General features: G+C 53.1%; 1 protein-coding gene across 5 annotated transcripts in view; it reads left to right on the top strand.

Annotated features, from left to right (window-relative positions):
- LOC138513218 (phytanoyl-CoA dioxygenase, peroxisomal-like) overlaps positions 1–21142 on the top strand; it is a 266335-nt gene that overhangs the window by 195357 nt on the left and 49836 nt on the right. For all 5 annotated transcript variants that reach the window (XM_069627873.1, XM_069627874.1, XM_069627876.1 and 2 more), the window contains one exon: positions 16127–16308. In XM_069627873.1, the coding sequence (XP_069483974.1) occupies positions 16127–16308 (182 nt within the window). The remainder of the gene's footprint in view (positions 1–16126; positions 16309–21142) is intronic.

The raw sequence follows: 21142 nt of genomic DNA on the forward strand, positions 1-21142 counted from the left end.
TTACTTTGTTTTCATGTCTTTGCAGGGGAAGACGCACCTGATACTGCTGGGGTTGTGGAGATGGTGCAGACCCAGGAGGTGTCCCAGGGCCGACCAACCACCAGTGAGGGACGTGGTGTGGTGGTGGGGGAGAACCCACAAGTGCTGCAGGTCGTGCTCTCAAGGGGTGTCTCTGGCTGCACCTCCCCCGAGCTGTGCTCAGGTGTTGATTCGGATGAGACCTACGTGCCGTCGCTGGTGAGTGTTCCAGGGAGGGATTCTGTTCTGTCTCACCCACCTGCACCAGGGTCAGTACCCTCCATGGGGATGTCAGTGTTGGCAGCTACGCCTTCGGTGGTTACGGATGCAGGGTCACACTCCGCAACATCTGATCCTGTTCCTGGGCCAGCAGATCAGAGGGGGAATGCAGTCCTGCAGCCTCAGGCAGTGCCGGCACAGCAAGGCGCAGTTCGCCTTGCCCCAGACAGGTGTGGTGCCCGCCGACGTGGTGGCCGTACGCCACCCGGCAATACCGCATGGGAGCAATCCATTTACGGTATGGCTACCCAACAGGCTGCATCATCCGAGATGATGGCTCAGGCCATGGATAGGGTGGCCACTTCCATTGTCCCCCCAGAAAGGCTGATGGAGCGACTAGAGCAGGCAACCGACTCCATCTGCCAGTCACACAGGGAGGACATGTTGGGGTCCAACAGGGACAGGCGGGCGGCACTGGCGACTCTGCAGGAGGCCATCTCCATTGAGTCCCAGGGCCACAGGGAAGCCCTGAGGCAGGAGCTCCTACACCTCAGGACGACTCTTGTTGAGCTTGAGGCTTCAACACACCAAAGGACAGAACAGCAGCTGAAGCGTCTCACCCGTACGCTCTCAGCTGAGATGCAGGCAACGAGGGCGGAGGTCCGGGCATCCCGTGAGTTGTTGCATGGGGACCTCCGCACACTCATCCTCCAGAACCAGACCTACCACACCCGCATGCTTGCAGCCATGGAGGAGCAGACTAGGGCCTTGCGTGGGCTGCCTCCCATAGTGCAACCACCTCCGGATGCAGCTGCACAGGGTGATAATAGCGACAGCAGTGACACTCCCACAATAGGGTAGCCGTGTGGGCCATGAGCCCATGGAGGTGTTTTATCTTCCCAGGATCCACGCAGGTGGGTTCTGGTGTGCATCCTGTCCTCGGACCTCCTGGGTGGCCTCCCCAACCCCCCCGGGCCCATCAATGGCCATTTTTGATTGTTTCTTATTTTTATTTTTATTTCTTTTATTCCCAATTTTTTTGGGAGGATCTGTTGGCTCCGATCTGTTGGCTCCGATCTGTTGGCTCCGATCTGTTGGCTCCGATCTGTTGGCTCCGATCTGTTGGCTTCCGTGGTTCCTGTGGGCATACGCTGCATTGTGGCTGGGCACATGCAGGCTTGTAATGTATTTGGTTCAGATGCTTGGGTTTGAGTCACACACACCCCTCCTGCTTCCCGTTTCCATGGGCTTGCAAAGGGTGTGCCCAAGTGACAGTGAATTACACAGTGACGTTGGACTCCCATGAGCTGTGTGGCCAGTCTGTAGTCAATACTGTGTATACATTCATAGTGCATATTGCTGTTGTGTTGTACACTGCATGTTGCATTGATGTGTAACTCTTCTTCTGTGTCTACCTCCCAATTTGCAGGTCCCTTCCTCAAGTCCACACAAGGACCTCTAGTCTGGCGATGGGGACCATGTTGGCAGCAGTGCACCTACAACTCTACATGGCGCCAACACTGCACAGTTGGTAGTGGTGGGAGTGCAGGCATTTCCAGGTGGTGAGACTACTAATATGTAACATTTTTGATGTCATGTTAATGGTACTACGTGCTCAAGTATGTTGTTGGTCCGGCATTGCTGTGAGCATTTCAGGTGTTGCAGGTTTCTAATAGTGCCACTGTACATAGTGAGAGTGATGTCATGTTGTGGGGATTACTTTGTTTACCTGCAATTAGCATGACATGGCACGGTGTGTCGTGTGGCAGTGCTGGGGTTGGGTTGGCTGACATGGCACTGTCCTCTTGTTGCATTTTGCAAGTGGGTATTCATTTTAGCTGCTTCAATGTGTAACTTCACAAAACTGCATTGGTGGTGTCTGTGTGGGTAGGGATGCACACATTGTGACACTTCCAGGTGAACAATCTCAGGCTGACATGGAATTCCCGGTTCATTCTCCACACATTCAGGATCAGTGTCAGGTTGAGTCATCATTGATTGTCAGATGGAATGTGCCAGGGCAGTGTGCACTCCACAGGGGTGTGATTTCTATGTGAAGTAATTAGCCACTAGCTGTGTACGGGCTGCCTTCCCCCATGCCCTTTCGCCTCCCATGCGCAGCGGCTGTGCATGTGGTTGGGGATGTGGGGCCACCACCATGTCCACGGCCAGGCCCCGGCGTGTTGCAACGTTGTGCAGGACACATGCTGCCACTATGATCCTGCACACTACTGGGGGAGCGTATAACAGCTGCCCGCCAGAACGGTCAAGGGAGCGAAAGCGTGACTTCAGCACTCCGAATGTGCGCTCCACTATGCCCCTGGTTGTAATGTGGGCTGTGTAAAATCTTACCTGGGGTGGCGTGGTGGGGTTCCGAATTGGCGTCATCATGTGGGGGCTGAGAGGGTAGGCACTGTCCCCTGTGGAGGTGGGGATTGGTATCATTGGTGAGGTTGTGACCTTGCTCAGTATCCAACATGCATGCATGTGCAGTGGCATACATACTCACCAAGCAGCCATGTATCGCCATGCCGCCCAGCTTCTAGGTCCCGGCTTAGGGTGGACATTCGGTAAATGAAGCTGTCGTGGGTGGAGCCGGGATAGTTGGCATATACTGAGGTGATGATTCCCTTGGCATTACATGCTACCTGCACGTTGATGGAATGCCAGTGCTTGCGGTTCCTATAGATGTGCTCAGATGCCCTGGGGGGACGTAGAGCCACATGGGTGCAGTCGATGGCACCTAGCACTTTGGGGAATTGTGCCACTGCGTAAAAATCCAGGGCGGCAGCATGCCTTTCTGCAGGTGTTCTGGGCAGGTATATGTGCCTGCGGACTGATGGGCGTGCAGTCATGATGTTCAAGACCTGGTGTAGGCAGCGTGACTGGGTGGCCTGTGACACCCCACCCACTATGGCACTTGTCCGCTGAAATGATCCAGTGGCTAAGAAGTGCAGTACATTGAGGACCTTCTCCAGGGGGCTGAGTGCTTGGGAGCACAGGGTGGGTGATGTGAGGTCATCCTCCCACTCACTCACCAGGTCCAGTATGATGTGTGGTGGAAACCTGTACCTCCCATACACCTGGTCATCAGGCATCCCGAAAAGGCTGGTTCTGGGTGTGAATATTCTGGCCCTGACTATCCTCCTCCTCCTCCTCCTTTGGTAGCCCACTGCCACTGCTGCTAGGAACGGTATGTTCATCCTGGCGTCTGAGCTTGTTATTGTTAAAGTCCGCAATTTATGCTTAGCGCGTGTTCTAGGCGAGCGTGTGACCCGCGCAGCCCTGGAATCCTGTTCCCAGTCCAATAGCGTGTGGAAATTCACACGCACCACGGGATACAGCGTGTGACCCGCGCAGCCCTGGAATCCTGTTCCCAGTCCAATAGCGTGTGGAAATTCACACGCACCACGGGATACAGCGTGTGACCCGCGCAGCCCTGGAATCCTGTTCCCAGTCCAATAGCGTGCGGAAATTCACACGCACCACGTGATACAGGTTCGCAAACGTACTTGCGTGTGTAAGTGGCCGCGCACCCATTAAATACACGTACATAGGCCAATCGCGTGTACGCGCACTTTTGTCCAATTACACGCGATGACACTCTGACGTGCAGTATCTCCACGTGTGCCCCGTCATCACGTCCTGAGTGGGGAACACCCGTGCGGGTCACGTCACAGACGCGCTTACGCGCTGAGGGACTCTGGTCCAATAGAATCGCGTATGCGTGCTGACGCGCTTACGCGCTAAGGGCCTTTCCTCAGATTTCACGCTGACGTGCAGGATTTTCACGTGCCAAATCACTCCGTATCAAGCTGGCCACGCGAAAACACACGGAAGCCCACGCTCCTGCCCAGAAGGCCGAGTTACTGCCCCCCAGTGCCCCGAGCAGCCTCCCACGTGCCATCTGCTGCTGCCTGCCTGCCTGCCTGCCTGCTGCCACCGTGCCCTGCCATTTGGTGCCTGCACATCAGCCATCTGCAGGGGTCCAGTTGCTGTGTCCACCCCTGCTGGAACTGAAGACTCCCGACTGGTATTACATCGCTCCACAGCCCAGCCCCAGGACCCAGTTGCCCACCCACACCTGCCTCTGGGGTTGCCATGTCGGGCACTTCCACATCTGGCACCAGTGGCAACCCCAGGCCAGAGGGGCAGAGGGGCACCAGCTTCACTGTCACCGAAGTTGGTGTCCTGGTGGAGCATGTCCTGGGGCAGTATGATGCCCTCTTTGGATCGTCCCGCGCCAGCAAGGAAGGACGGCAGAGGATCTGGGCCGACTGTGTGGTTGCCATCAACGCGGAGGGGGTGGCAACCCGCGACGTCCTGAAGATCAAGAAGCGCTGGGAGGACTTGAGGTCCAGGACCCTTGTGAAGGCCCGGCGCCTCGTGGAGGGGGGCCGGGGCCGCATGAGTACCATCCAGATGAGCGTCCTGGAACGCGTACGCCCAGCGCTCCACGCCCAGATCCTTGAGAGGGAGGCCCGTCTGGAGTTGAGCGGTAAGTGTCCATGCATTACTGTGTGAGACAGGGCATGTTGCGGTGTGCTGGTTCTATGATACTTGCCTGTATGTGTGCCATAGCCCATGTATGCATGTATGTGTGCAGGGACATCATGGTAATGCATGTGCGACCAGTGATGTGTGATGCACATGGTTGTTGCATGTGTTGAAATGCCGCATGGGGAGCCTTAATCAGATTATGAACATGAGAGCATGCCAGTCTCTGTACCTGAACATGGGTGGGGGTGAGGGATGGGTGCTGATGCCAGGTACATATATGGTAGCCATGTCTGTGTGCCTGACCTGCGTGTCTGTGACTTGTGCATGCCATGGATGCATGACACATGTGTGTGACAATGCAGAGATTCAGTAAAGCAGCAAAATTACCCTTGTATCCGCTGTGTTTGGTGTGTTTGGGGCCAGATGGATGTGACTGAGGTGAAGTGTGTGCATGTGATGGGCATGAGGCATGATGCATGTGAGTTACATATCATTGAATGTTTCAAGAGTCCATTGGACATGCATGGAAATGTCCATGGCATGCACCATGCCTGTTACTGTGTGTGTTTTGCCTGGACTGACCCATGTGTTGTGGAGGGACATGATGGAAGTGTACTTTGACAGTGGTGCTCATCTGCTATTGCTTCCTGTCTAGGGGACCATTGTACAGTGCCCTGATGCTTGTGTTCTTTGTCTCCCTCTACGCAGCGGCTAGTGAAGAAGAGGGCGGAGACGGCGCTGTGGAGCAAGGCGGCGGGGATGCCCCCACGGCTGCAGCGGAAGGGGTGGGTGAGCCCCCACAGGGGCCTGCTACGGTGGGAGACGGTGAGGAGCCATCCAGGTTGGTGGTTTGCACAGAGGAGGAGGAGGCCGCCACTGGGGCACACATGGGGCCTGGTGGGGGCATCCCTGCTGGTGCAAGTGGTGCAGTCCAGGGCCAGGGGCAGGAGGCAGCACAGGTCACCGTGGAGGGGCCTGTGCATGTCGCTGTCCCTGACCCTGTGAGTGCACCACCATGCACCAGCAGGGATGCCCCGTCCCAGGCCCGTCCGCAGGTAGAGGGGATGTCCATGTCACCTGACTCCCCTCCACCTGCGGACGTGGGAACCCCTGGCCGTGCGGAGAAGGTCCTGATTGGGGTCGCGTTGCGCACGGCTGTGATTCGTGATGCCGTGCGTGCTTCCCGGGAGGAGCACGCACGTCATCACGAAGTGCACCGTGCCGACGTGGCCCAATTGGGATCGGCCATGTTCGGGGGTTTCCTGCATGTGTTGGCCAATGTGGCGGCCCTCTCCTCCTCTGTGCAGGCTATCCACCAGTCGTTCTCCTTGCCGTCTTCCAGCCCAGATGCCACCAGGGCCCCCTGTGGGCCTGCCCCGACCAATGCAGCCAGCTCGGTGGGGATCCCATCCCTGCCACAGTCGGGAGTCAGAGATCCAGCAGGGGTGGACACCAGAGCAACTGGACCCCAGCAGATGGAGGATGTGACGGCATCATCGGGCAGGGCACGTGCACGACGGCGTCGGTGGTTTCCATCAGCCTGGATGCCGTCGTGCTGGCACAGGCAGTTGCGTCGGAGGCAGCAGCAGGCTCAACGTGGGAGGCATCATGGCTCGGGGCCATCAACATCGGGGGTGCAGGCATCGGCCGGAGGGCAGGAGAACCCTGGAATGGGAGTGGCTTCCGTGTGGGAGAGGTTGTGCCAGCGGATAGGTGCGGAGCGGCAGCGGGCAGAGGAGGAACGGCTCACGATGGTCAGGGCGGAGGACTCCATGCGGAGGGCGCTGAGGCGGGCTGAGTGCCTCGAGGGTCTTCGCAGGGAGTTAGAGCTGGACACTGCGTTATCCCTGCGGGACCTCGGGGCCAGGGAACATGCCCGCCTCCAAGCCATTGACCAGGAGTTCGATGATGCCCTGGCCCATGACAACAACCAGTGAGCCGTCCGAATAGCCCGCTGCCTTTGTATATAGTTGTATAGTTAGGGTTAGGTTTCCTTTGTTTTTTTGATTTTTTTTTGGTTGCGATTGGACAATGCACCACTTTTTTGTATATAGTTCCCTTTTTAGTTAGTAGTCAGTTAGGTTTAATTTGGTAGGGCTCATGGACCCAGGATGATCTTCTTGATTGGCTTATTTTAATTTTTCATAATTTTTTCTTGGACATTCATCTTGTTTTGTTTGATTTGCTTTGTGTTTTTTCTTATTTGCTGTTCAATACATATAATTTTTTTATTCTTCAATGTGTCGTATCATCTCATTGCTTTCAGGCATGTCATGTTGGGTGTTTTGTCATTCACTTGCAGCCATTGTGTGTGACAGACATGTGTTAAATTGCATTATTTACATTGGGGGTGTACCATGTAATTGCCTTTGATATGTGGGTGGATGTGATAGTTGGTTGGGCCTTTTGGCAGGGGAGGATGGGCATTACGGACATGATTGGGGAATGTTGGGACCCAGGTGCAGGGGGGCATGGATTGGACATGGGTGGGGGCCTGCTGGCAGGTGCCCCACAGTGCTGGGGGGTGGGGGTGGTGGGAGACATGAGTGGGGGCCTGGTGGAGGGTGACCCTGCACTGCTGGGGTGTGGGGGTGGTGGGTGACATGAGTGGGGGCCTGGTGGAGGGTGCCCCTGGTGGCTGGGGTGTGGGGGTGGTGGGAGACATGAGTTGGACATGGGTGGGGGCCTGCTGGCAGGTGCCCCACAGTGCTGGGGTGTGCGGGGGGTGGGAGACATGAGTTGGACATGGGTGGGGGCCTGCTGGCAGGTGCCCCACAGTGCTGGGGGGTGGGGGTGGTGGGAGACATGAGTGGGGGCCTGGTGGAGGGTGACCCTGCACTGCTGGGGGGTGGGGGTGGTGGGTGACATGAGTGGGGGCCTGGTGGAGGGTGCCCCTGGTGGCTGGGGTGTGGGGGTGGTGGGAGACATGAGTTGGACATGGGTGGGGGCCTGCTGGCAGGTGCCCCACAGTGCTGGGGTGTGCGGGGGGTGGGAGACATGAGTTGGACATGGGTGGGGGTCTGCTGGCAGGTGCCCCACAGTGCTGGGGGGTGGGGGTGGTGGGAGACATGAGTTGGACATGGGTGGGGGCCTGCTGGCAGGTGCCCCACAGTGCTGGGGGGGTGGGGGTGGTGGGAGACATGAGTGGGGGCCTGGTGGAGGGTGACCCTGCACTGCTGGGGGGTGGGGGTGGTGGGTGACATGAGTGGGGGCCTGGTGGAGGGTGCCCCTGGTGGCTGGGGTGTGGGGGTGGTGGGAGACATGAGTTGGACATGAGTGGGGGCCTGCTGGCAGGTGCCCCACAGTGCTGGGGGGTGGGGGTGGTGGGAGACATGAGTTGGACATGGGTGGGGGCCTGCTGGCAGGTGCCCCACAGTGCTGGGGTGTGGGGGGGGGTGGGAGACATGAGTTGGACATGGGTGGGGGCCTGCTGGCAGGTGCCCCACAGTGCTGGGGGGTGGGGGTGCAAGGGGACATGAGTTGGTGTTCATTAGTTCAAGGAGACATGTGCCTTTGCTGGGGGGCATGCCCATGGTGGGTGGGCTGCCTGCGGGACATGACCAGGGATGCAGGGTAGTCCCCTGTGGTGTGGGCTGCCTGCAGGGGCCGTGGAGGGTGTACAGGGTACACCTGGGAGGACCCACACTGTGAAATCACATGTGGAACTTCCCGCGCACCCCTGAAATACACGCGCCCAGGCTGTTCGCGTGTGGAACTTCCCGCGCACCCCTGAAATACACGCGCCCAGGCTGTTCGCGTGTGGAACTTCCCCCGCACCCCTGAAATACACGCGCCCAGGCTGTTCGCGTGTGGAACTTCCCGCGCACCCCTGAAATACACGCGCCCAGGCTGTTCGCGTGTGGAACTTCCCGCGCACCCCTGAAATACACGCGCCCAGGCTGTTCGCGTGTGGAACTTCCCCCGCACCCCTGAAATACACGCGCCCAGGCTGTTCGCTTGTGGAACTTCCCGCGCACCCCTGAAATACACGCGCCCAGGCTGTTCGCGTGTGGAACTTCCCGCGCACCCCTGAAATACACGCGCCCAGGCTGTTCGCGTGTGGAACTTCCCGCGCACCCCTGAAATACACGCGCCCAGGCTGTTCGCGTGTGGAACTTCCCGCGCACCCCTGAAATACACGCGCCCAGGCTGTTCGCGTGTGGAACTTCCCGCGCACCCCTGATATACACGCGCCCAGGCTGTTCGCGTGTGGAACTTCCCGCGCACCCCTGGAATACACGCGCCCAGGCTGTTCGCGTGTGGAACTTCCCGCGCACCCCTGAAATACACGCGCCCAGGCTGTTCGCGTGTGGAACTTCCCCCGCACCCCTGAAATACACGCGCCCAGGCTGTTCGCGTGTGGAACTTCCCCCGCACCCCTGAAATACACGCGCCCAGGGTGTTCGCGTGTGGAACTTCCCGCGCACCCCTGAAATACACGCGCCCAGGCTGTTCGCGTGTGGAACTTCCCGCGCACCCCTGAAATACACGCGCCCAGGCTGTTCGCGTGTGGAACTTCCCGCGCACCCCTGAAATACACGCGCCCAGGCTGTTCGCGTGTGGAACTTCCCGCGCACCCCTGAAATACACGCGCCCAGGCTGTTGCACCCCTGAAATACACGCGCCCAGGCTGTTCGCGTGTGGAACTTCCCGCGCACCCCTGATATACACGCGCCCAGTCTGTTCGCGTGTGGAACTTCCCGCGCACCCCTGGAATACACGCGCCCAGGCTATTCGCGTGTGGAACTTCCCCCGCACCCCTGAAATACACGCGCCCAGGCTGTTCGCGTGTGGAACTTCCCGCGCACCCCTGAAATACACGCGCCCAGTCTGTTCGCGTGTGGAACTTCCCCCGCACCCCTGAAATACACGCGCCCAGGCTGTTCGCATGTGGAACTTCCCGCGCACCCCTGAAATACACGCGCCCAGCCTGTTCGCGTGTGGAACTTCCCGCGCACCCCAGAAATACACGTAGCCCGCTCCCCCAGACCCGATCGCGTGTGAAACTTCACGCGAACCCCTGTGATGCACGTACCCTGCTGAAATCGCGTGTTAGACTTCCCGCGCACCCCGGTATACACGCACACGTATTTTTTGTCAGCGGGTGTCCGTGTTTGTGGGTACCCCTTTGCACGTCTTTGTTCCTGGAGGGCCACAGTATGGGACATTCATCATGGCAGTATATAGGTGCGATTAGTTGGCGCACCTTTTGGCGCACATTTCTTACAGCCGCAGAGACGCTACCGCCTGCTTTCTTGTGGCGGTCGTGTTTGTGCCTGTGCGCTGGTTTGAGCGTGCGCTTTTTTCCCCTATTCTATTCCATGAATACGTGTTGTAGGCGAGCGTTCCGCGCACTTGTGCCCTGTACTTCCCCCGTGACGCCCACGTTTTGGCAAGTTGTTCCCCATTCCGAGTGTTACGCCCGTGTTCCGCCTACTTTTTTTGCGTGCGCCGCGCTATGTGCGATTTTCGCTGTGGCCTGTGCGATTTTCGCAGTGACCTGGCGCACGCTGTTAGATGGCCTGTGCGCCAACGTGCGCCGCGCACTTTTTATCGCACATCCGCTGGTTTTCTCGCGCACGGCCTTCCATGAATCGACGTGCGCTGCTTTTCGTGCGATTTTCGCAATTGCACTGCGATTTTCGCTATTCCACTGCGATTCGCACGTTTTTGCCCACTTGCGCCGCGCTAATTATTCCATGAATCGGCCTCATAGTTTTTGTTTATTTAGTTGCATAATTGTTTTTGTCTTAGTTGCATATTTATAACGCGCTTAAACACCCAGAGGTTTCTAAGCGCGGACCCAGGGATAGAACCTGTGTTGCTTTGTGTCGTCTTGCTTTCAAGGCGCGCACGTTGCGGCTGAGCTATCCTCCCGGGACTTTGGGTTGGCGGCTTTGGGGTTTATATATTTATAATGGATAATGTTTTCTAAACATATGACAATGGGGGATTTTCCTGGTTCGATCATTGAATTTACCTATAATAAGTCACACTGCGAAATTTATTCATCTCTATGGGTATTCCCTTCAGCCATACCAAAGGGTAACATGTCCACGATTACTGAACACCTTTTGGCCCGGAAGTAAACTAAAGGCTGTAACGTAAAGAGAGAGTGCGTGTGCATGTGTGTGTGTGTATGCCCATAAGCGTATACGACCATCAGACTCCATTGATCTGTGGCATGCAGGTTATCAAGATGGCAGCATGTTCATCTTCACCAGTAGCCAGTGGGGGAGATAAAAGCCTAAATGGCCACTTAAGAAAAGCTATTCAGTTTGCTTTTCCAGTCGCAGCAGGACGCCCCCCCCCCTCTCCACACGTGTGTTTGTGTTTGGTGGAAGCAAGGGGTGGCATTTCAGTGAAAAGTATGTTGAAAAGCCCAATTCTGGCCCTGGGTGCCTGGTTTTGTTTGTGATGATAAATCTGACAATTTATGACCTTTTAGAAAACATTTGTTAAGATTAGTTAACTCCACCTGCTATACCGCGATAACCATGATATACCGTCATTTGGCAAGAAGGTTATTGTACCGTCATAAAACTAATACCGTGACACCCCTATATTATGTAGCGAGCCAACTGCAATATATAGCTAAATGGCTCTCAGATGAACTGACCCCCCAATCCAGGTTGTTTGGACACGATTGCGCCCCATTTTATCTGAAAGAATTGTTCTAGCTGCCCAAGACAGAAATGGAAGGGCGCCCCAAGATGATAAAGCCCGGGTGGGAGATGTGGCGCCGAGCGTGCCAAATGATGGAAAACCCATTCCCATGCTCCCGCAGGTACCACTAGTCGCACTGGCGGGGGGAGATAAGCAGCTGAGGATGATACTTAGGAACCACTGGGAGGCGGTTGGGGTGGTGACAATGGGGGATATTTGGCGGGAGGGGACCATCATAGAGTTTGAAGTGCTGGAGGAAGAGATAGGGTTACACACGGGCCAGTATATTACATATCACAGGATGGTTCAGAGAATCAGGAGAACATGGCCTGAAACGGTACTGGAGGGAGAACCTGATGCTACTGTAGACATGATATATGATATGACAGAGGGAGTGGGGGGGGGGGGGTGCATGAGATCTCCAGACTGTATGAGATGATGATGGAGTTACCACAATTGAGACTGGACTGGGAAGCGGAAGTGGGCGCCCTGCTAGAGGACGGGATGTGGGAATGTGCTTTGGGATACCACAAGAAGGTGTCAAGGAATGCGAGACTGAAACAGATACAGCTATATATTACGCACAGAGCATACATGACACCAGAAAGAATCTCCAGGTTCAAGGATGCTGGGAGACAAGCATGTCCCAAATGCGATGAAGAAAAGGCTGGCATGGTGCACATGTTCTGGGCATGCCCAGTAATTGAGCGCTTCTGGGGTGAAGTAGCACAAAAACTATAGGAAAAGGGGGGTCACGATAGTTGTTAATACAGCTTGGGCTTGCTTGATGGGGGGGGTTCCCCAGATCGCAGAAACTTAAGCTTGTTAGTAAATTGAAAGATTTAGCATATGTGCTCGCAAAAAGGATTGCCATAGGATGGAAGACATGTCATAAGCCATGGGTGGAGGTGTGGTGGAAGGATTTGCAGAAGTGGGCGGAGGCAGAAACCATAGTATGGCAAGAGGCGAGCAATGTAGGGAGAGAGGAGGAGGCGGGAAGCTTGATTGCATGGAGATCATTAATAGCAGAATTGTTTGGAACGGTACAAGACCTGACAGGATCCACAGAGTGTGAGACCCCACCACGCAAGGCAGATACAGAGTGCGTGCAACAAATAGGCTCGTAAGGGGGGGTGGGATGGGGGAAGCAGTGACCAGAATAAATCGATGAACATTTGTATTGCTGATGCATACACTGCGTGTGTGGTTTGTATTGTTTTTGTTTGAATAAATCAATAAAAAATTTTTTTGAATAACTAAAAAACTTTAACTTGGCATTTTCCTATGGAAAAGTTCGACACTTCAGTGTCCTATCGATGTTATTTTTGGGTGCTTTACGCTACCCAATAGGACGTCTGGTATAAATAGCCCCACCCCTGCGGCTTACCTTCAGATTTTAACCTCCAAAGTAGAGGGAACACAAACCAAGGTTTGCCTGCAGGGGGATCCTGCGGGCGCATGTGAATCCATAAAAGATACCAATGCTGGAGAAATGGAGTTACAGGTAAGAAACAACTACCTTCTCCAGCATTGGATCGTTCATGGATTGACATGCTGTGAATAGATTACATAGCAGTATGACCAATGTATGGTGGTGTATCACAGGCAAACCCACCAATAACACTCTTTGACATGTATGAGAACATAAACCAGCAAGTAATAGAGTAACATAGAAACCCTCTAAGCTGCAGGGCCTACCTTACTGAAACAGGCGTTGGAGGACTGCCCGTCCCACCTGCACATCTTCCACATGTTGCTGTCCCAGAGAGTTTTGCCTGTTGAAGGTATGCGGTACCGCCCAGGATGCCGCCTGGCAAATGTCTATAAGCGGCACACCAGACCATAACTCCGCCGATGACGCCATGGACCATATAGAATGAGCCTTTGGCGTGCCACTCAAAGGCTTGCCAGCTTTCGTGTGACAAGATGAAATTGTAGACGATACCCACTGGGAAAGCCCTTGCTAGGAGATAGAGTGCTCCTTGTTGGAGGGACCAAATGCCACAAACAGCTACTTTGACTTCCCGAAGTCTTGGGTACGGTTCAGATAAAATTTCAGCACCCTCTTAACTTCCAGAGAATTAAGGGCTTTTTCTGCCGGCGTGGACGCATTAGCAAAGAATGAGGGCAAGGCAATAGAAGCTAGCTTGTGAAACGCTGACGGCACTTTTGGGATAAAGTGCGGGTTAGTAGCCAGGATAACCTTGTCCTTCAGAAACCTCTGATAAGGCGGGTCAATGACCAGTGCTTGCAATTCTGACACCTGTCTGGCCGAGAAATGCCACCTTCCACGAGAGGAACTTCAAAGAAGCCATCGACATGGGTTCAAATGGAAGTCTCATCAGAGCAGAGAGAACCACATTGAGGCTCCACATACCGGTGCAAACCTCTTCTCTGGGGGAAGTGTCCGAAACAGCCCTTTTAGAAAATGTTTAACCAAACGATCACTGAACAGCGGAGCAGCATGACGCCTTCTCATGAACATAGAAATCGCCACCAAATGCACCTTGATGGATGATAACGCCAGGCCCGCCTGCGCAAGATGTAACAAGCACTGGAGAACCTGGGCCAGAGAGACGACCAACTGCTGCACCCCTGGATGGTCCTCACACCAGGCACAGAATCACGCCCATTTCCGACCATACGATACATTGCTAGAAGGGGCCCTTGCCGCTTCCAAGATCGCAACACTCTCGGGAGATACCTAGGTAACCGAACATGGAGTGACCAGGAGCCACGCCGCCAGGCTGAGAGATGCCATATCGTGGTGCCACACTCTGCCGTCTTCCTGAGACAGGAGATCTTGGTCCGCACCAAGACGAAACGGCTCCGCCACCAGAACTGGTTCTATCGCCCCTTTTTCTAGCATGCGTACCACCTCCTGCCGCAGGACTAGAAGATGCGGCTGCGTCACATACTTCGGCAGAATAGGGACCGGAGGACGCTGAAACTCCAATGAGTGGCCGAGACGTACTGTGTCCAGCACCCAGCGATCTGATGTTATAAGTTGCTACTCGTCGACACAGGTCGCCACTCTGCCCCCCAGCAGACTGCCCACACGGCAGTCATTGTTGAGACTTTGACTTTCTTCCTTTAGCAGCCGAGGCTTGCAAACCTTTCTTGTGTTGAGCTTGAAAGTCTCTGATCTTCTGCGCCGACTGGGCCGAGCGCCTATAGCTTTGTGACGAGTAGCCGGAGCGCCCGTAACGTCGATCTCTAGAGGAGGCAAACCGGGCATTGCCAGCGGCTCCCCGAAACGCCTGAAAGGAACGAAAAGGGCGGCCACTCTGCAAGGAACCTAAAGACTTTGCTGTCTCTGTATCCTCTTTCAACCCCTTCAGGCCTCATCTATCTTCTCCCTTACCAAGTGTTCACCTTCACAGGGCATATCAACGACCTTGTACTGGATTTCAGGGCAAAAATCTGTACACTTCAGCCAGGCCTGCCGGTGGACATTATGCAGCATAATCCGGCAGTGTATTCTGTTTCCTCGGGGATGGAGGAGGAACATGAGTCGCTTATTGATCTGTCAGCTCTGGGTCTGCAGAGTGCACAGCTGTTGACCATGACTGACTGACAGTGGTCCGCTGTTGTCCGACGACACCACAGTCGATGACGGAAAACAGACTGCTCCGTCCCCGTTGACGAGGGATCATCCGTTAACGCTTTTGTCATCAAAACCACGGCCTCCATGGTCTTAGCCTTCACCGGTGACCCGGACAAAGAACCGGAACGGTACTTCGAAGAATCCCGGCTGGACGAGGACCTATGATGATCCTTAGATGACGAGTGCTTCGAGGAAGACTCCTTCAGCTTTGCCTGTCCTTTGTCCGATACCTTTGACTTCTCGGGCCTACCACCCGACCCTTTGGACTTGCAGGCCGTTCCGACTTGGATAGCGAGGAACCACTGGCCCCCTTTGAATGATGTGATATGGACGTAGAAGACTTGCCACCTCCAACGCAGGCAACTCTGTCCGCTGTTTCTTCCCGGGGGGTTCCGCCGACGCCGCTCGTCGATGCTCAGGGGCCTTCTCCCCCGTCACCGAAGACTGGCTCCCCAGGAGCAGAACCCACTTCCGAAGCCGGGTAAGTACCCTCATTTAACCAACAGATGAGCCGGTGGTTACGGTCTTTCAAAGTCTTCTGCGAAAACCCCTGGCATATCTCACAGGCATCTGCCGAATGGTGGGGGTAAAGACAGTTGACAGTCTGTATGACCATCCCCTTCGAAGACCTTCAGGCCGCAGGTAGCACAAGGCCTAAAGAGAGACTTTTTCTGGGCTACAGATGACATATTGGCCGGAAACAAAACGCACGTGCAAAACACAGAGAAAAACACAAGGTGATCCCAACAGTTTGGAGGCGGTTGAAATCTGAAGGGAAGCGCGGGGCAGGGCTATTTATACCAGAGGTCCTATTGGGTAGCCTAAAGCACCCAAAAAGAACATCGATCGGACACTCAAGTGTCAAGATTTTCCATAGGAAAACGCTAAATTAAAGTTACCGAGGTTTCCCAGCCTAACGACGGGGAATATTCACAGCATGTGAATCCATGAAAGACCCAGTGCTGGAGAAGAAGGCTAAACTTTGTATGATATTGTTTTTGTTTTTTTAAACTTAACTCAGACATTTAAGGTGTGACAATGTTTCCTTCCTGTAAGCACTTATAAAAGTTCTGTACAAATATTCATGACATCATTTCACCTGTGATGTTGTTTCAGGGAAAAAGACATCTCGTCACCCAATGCATCAGGACCTCCATTACTTTCCATTCCGGCCCGCGGATAAGATTGTTTGCGCCTGGACTGCAATGGAGAGGATTGATCGGAGCAATGGATGTCTAGTAGTACTTCCAGGAACACACACAAGTCCCCTGAAACAGCACAACTACCCTGAGTGGGAGGTATGATCTTGCTGGCTCATAGTGGAACATGCTTATTGCGATGGTGTTCACAATGCAAAGCTTAAGTTGTGAGGCCTAGTGTTCACTTATCAATCTGTAACCTTGGTGTTTAGGTTCCATATCTCATTATATGGAATATGTGGGTTCCAATGCTGAAACTTGATCCTGTGAAGGGGACCTTCCCAGAAAATTCAAGAGATAGGTGTTTGCATCTCATTGTAGTCATGACAGCGATGGGTATTTACTAAAGTTGCAGAAAGCACAGTGCGTTTTCCCCTCCTATCAGTTTCATTCTGACGCCTTTTATTGTAGACCATATTGGCACTTTTGAATTTCCAAATGCCCATTCCTTCATTTCATTGCCTCCATCTTTTTACTTTGTGAAGCCTTTTGTCCCCCCCACTGCCCATTTCCTTCAACTTTCATTGTACCGAGGTGCCATCCAGTACAAAGGAGTCGTCGTCAAGCACTGACGAAATACATCCTGTTGGGACACTAAAGGAAGGAGGAGCGGAAAGTGAGCTCTGGCTGCCATCCCTCAGCACCCAGTGTCTATCAGATAGAAAGGATGAAACAACACATTATTGTTTCCTCCAAGGAGTCGTTTGGCACCTGTAGGGTAGCGGCTTATGTACTCCACCCTGCATGAAAACCCGACCAGCATGTTTCCAGCAAGTTGTTATACACCATGGAGTGAGCTATTTGGGTTGCAACGCTCCATGACTTTCCCATCCAGGGCAGACATGGAATAGGGTAGAAAACTGGCTACGTTCTTTACATTTAGTCCACAGAAGCTTGCTTTAGTAGTTTGTAATTCCAAAGAAAAATAAACATACTAAAGGCATGCCATGCTTGTGAATTTGAGTCTCACATACATGTTACACCCTTACAAAATGTGCAATTGACACATTCTGCACAGGTCCTGCATAACTGTACTAATTATATTGTATTTTAAAGCACAAAAGACTGCATGGCCAAAAGTATCATTATTAAAAAAAAAACTATCCGGCATGCAACATTCCAGACTAGAAATAGGCTACACTGAACTTTGGTATTCTGGAACGAGATCTCCCAACGCACTTAATGCAGGAAGACAAAACTCTATCTTATGTTAACTACTAAACCATATCCTAGTTTCCTTCAAACCGTGTCCTTCGCCATTCTGCTGACTCTATAGAGTTAATTCAGAAACCTTCTACAGACTTGGTAAAAGCTCAACGGCAATGTCTACTTCCCATGCCTCGTGTGATGCCATTCCAGACACCAAGGTTTTTGCTACAGTGTTTCTGGTTTGACCAACAAAGTCAAATTCCTCCATTGTCAGCCACCTGTTTAGCCACCTCCTACATCCAACCCCAATACCATAGTTTCAGGAAGTCTGAACTAATGGTGGGGGTCAACCTAATACTTTGCCTCCTCGTGATATCAAATTCAACATTGAATCTCTAGTACTTTTATGACCCCATCCTGCCTCCATAATTGCCAGACATCGTCCTCATAAGGACAGAACTTTAGCACTGTGCACAGTAGGTGTTTGGAAAAGTGCATAAAGCATGCCGGCACCTCTTCCTTACGTGCCTGACTCAGAGCTGCCAGTCCCATTATTTGTAGATGCAGAAGGTGCACCTGCAGCAATCACAAGCTAGATCTCTCTGGTTGTGGTGCATTGGTTTACTTTTTTTAAAATTTGTGTCCCATAAACAGTTTCCATTGTGGTTACTTTTTTGGTAGGTCTAGCTCTCATGCCGACCGACAACATCTGTGTCTGCAGTGTTTGGGCTCAATTCTTCCTCTTGGGCACTTTGCTCTTTCTGAAGTATTTCCAGTGGACCAGCAAGCTCCTGGTTCTCAGTGAGGGCCAGCCCGCAGGTTTGCTACCTTTATGATGTTCTGTCCCTGCCCTTTGTGGTTTCAAGCCACCCCTCAGTCTTTGCTCCAGCAATGTTCCCTTTCTGGGAGACTCCTGGTTCCCCATGTCTTGCCCAATTGGACCCCACCGCTCTTTGTAACTTAGTCTCAAGTCCCTGTGCCTGATGGGACAGTGGGCAAGGATCAGGAGGATAAGAAAGAAACATTGTGCTTGGCATGGGCCTTCCATTAAAGACTTCTCAGAGTCATGAGCGTCCTGGGTCTCCCAACACCAAGGCCCTCCACAGGTGGAAACAGGCTTTTTAATGGTAGATTAGATGAGCAGTGCACCCAAATCTGGCATCTCCATGCAGCCATGTGGTGTTTTGGTGGCCACAAATGTATAGGAAAAGTCTCACTCACAAGCACTTGGAACCAAGCGATTGCCTTCTGGATGATGGGAAGTTCTATCTAGCTTCTCACCCTTCTGCACAATCGGCAGTGGTAGCTCCCCACAATTGCTCAATTTGAGAATATATACATTTTGTTTCTACCCCCATGTTTTCCCAGATGTATGGTGGCCTTACTCCCGGCAAGCAGGACTCAAAAGCAAGTTGCTAGATTGATATTGAAGACGGCGGTCCAAGTGTGGCTCTCGTGACCCCTAGCCGACTTGCAGCCCGAAGACAGAAAAATGACATTTTAACATAATTTTCAGACCCTTCATCGCCAATGTATCGCAGATGGGACAAATGTTACTCTGTCAGACAGCCATTCAAACCATACCCGACTGATGATATGGAGGAGATAGAGTTGTCATCAATCGAATAGGTCGACTGACTATAACGTGAGAAGTTAATGACATCATCACAACATAGGTGCACGTAGACATGACGTACATAGGCATCCATGCACAAAGCTATTTTAACATACATTAGATTATTGCAGGTAGGCACAAAGAAAATGCTTATGACTCACACAAGGTCACATGCTCTGCATAGTCCAACATCTAATGGTAGTCGCAGAGTATTACAAGATTAGCTTTCGAAACTCAAAAACAGACGTCAACAGGGCGTGTTAGTAATACTATCCCTAGTGTGACATGTACTGTACTCATGGTACTTCACACGTCGAGGTCCCTCAGATTGTTTCTTTCTGCCATTGTAGTTGGTCGCAAGTTGCAGAGTTCCTTTCAGGCGGATGCCTTTTATTAGCTAAAGTTTATTGGTAGACTTCTCTTTCTATACTTTTCCGTCCGCCTGTTGCCGCTGCATCATCTACTGCTCGATGTCCCTCGGTGGACGGCTCCATCCTCGATGTCGCCTGACTGACTCGATGACCAGACACTGCCTTCACGGGCCTCGGCCCTTGCAGTTGGGAGAGTGGGGAGAGGTTTCATATAGCTGCATACATTTAGAGAATGCCTATTCTGCCACCTCTGTTTCCCTTTTGTCGCCAAACTGCCCTTTCCATGTATTATGGAAAATACCCCTTTTAAATTGTGCCCTTCCTGCCATAGGAAGTTCTGGTGGAAGGATATGCACTGTGTGTGCAACTATTGTCTTCCTAGGGACCACCCATGTCATGCAAACTTTTCCAACCTAAAACCCTCAAAGACCGCCGCACCAAATGTTGGGCTGTCCATGCCATGCAGGCCAAAGCCTCAGTCGACGTGACTGGGGAATCCAGCAAGGGCAGTATCAGTGTCCCTAGTGACACCGAAGGTGACAGAGATTCGTCAGAACCCCTTGTGCGGGCCCCCGAATCCGCTAAGCAAGCCCGCGGCCCTGTGATGGAGGCTGCACCCAGTGACTCTCGCGCACACAGCTCCAAACACACCAAGCACACAACCCACAGCTGACCTTAAACGAAATAGTCGAACGTGAAGCCCACACAGTGTCTGTGGAGAAAGCTTCTAAATATTCCCTGTCCTCTGGCCCATCGCTTATGCTTTCGCCACATGACAGGCCCCCTGACACTAGCCTTGAAAACCGGTTCGGGCTCTGTAAATAAAAAGGCCCTCCTTTCATGTGCCGAAAAACAGGCAGCGAAAACCGCATCAGCGTCCCCTAAACCTATGCAGAAGATGCACAGGCTTATTAAAAAACATGTGCCAGCTACCCGTTTGAAGAAAAATCTGCCAGTAATAGCAAAATCCTCGACGCCTTTTACTCTTCACACCACTAGCTCTCAGGATACTGGTTCCTCCTCCTCCCCTGCAGATACCCTCACAGGGGCTATGCAACACAAAGGCCACGCTCCCTCCCAAATTATTTCTACCCACTCAGGCTTCCCAATCTCAACTGAGTGGCCCCCTGAACAATTCAATAGAATTATGAAGAGGATGTCATGCTTTGTTGACTTCTCAGTCACAGTGTTGACATCTAAGTCATGGGCTGCTAAACATCAACCCCCTGCCAGAAAAACACATCTGGACACCCCACAACCCAGCACTTCTGCCCAGGGCCCACCAGCCTCCCACCAGCAGGACCCCTGGCTCTCATGGAGACCAGGGAGATCAATATAGCCAAGATCAGTTCTATGATAACGACGATGACGACTTTTATGTCATCCAGTCACCTGACCACCAGAATCGCTGCAATACAACAAGCTGCTGCTAAAGGCTGCCCAACACTTCAATTGGGCCCCCCCAGGAGGCCCAAGGGGACAAGGACTTTGGGGAGGACATTCTTGGTGACAAGAGATCTGCCACTCAATTCATTCCACTATTACAATCCATACAAAGGTGTATACAGCATTCCTTACTTACACCAAACCTCACAAGGGTGGTTAACCCTCAAATTGAGGCCAGTGGCTACCTCTGTACCCCTCTGTACATTGGGGGTCAGCTGAAACCTGACTCACTAGTCGTCACCACTACTAGCAAGAGCACAGGCGCTTCTCTTGCATCGGCTGAAGCCCCGTCAGATAAAGAAAGTAAAAAATATCTATACTTTTTGGAAGGAAAGTCGCATCCTCAGCAGCA

Source organism: Ambystoma mexicanum, chromosome 12, assembly GCF_040938575.1.
Source record: "Ambystoma mexicanum isolate Mex_15411 chromosome 12, UKY_AmexF1_1, whole genome shotgun sequence".
NCBI lineage: Eukaryota > Metazoa > Chordata > Amphibia > Caudata > Ambystomatidae > Ambystoma > Ambystoma mexicanum.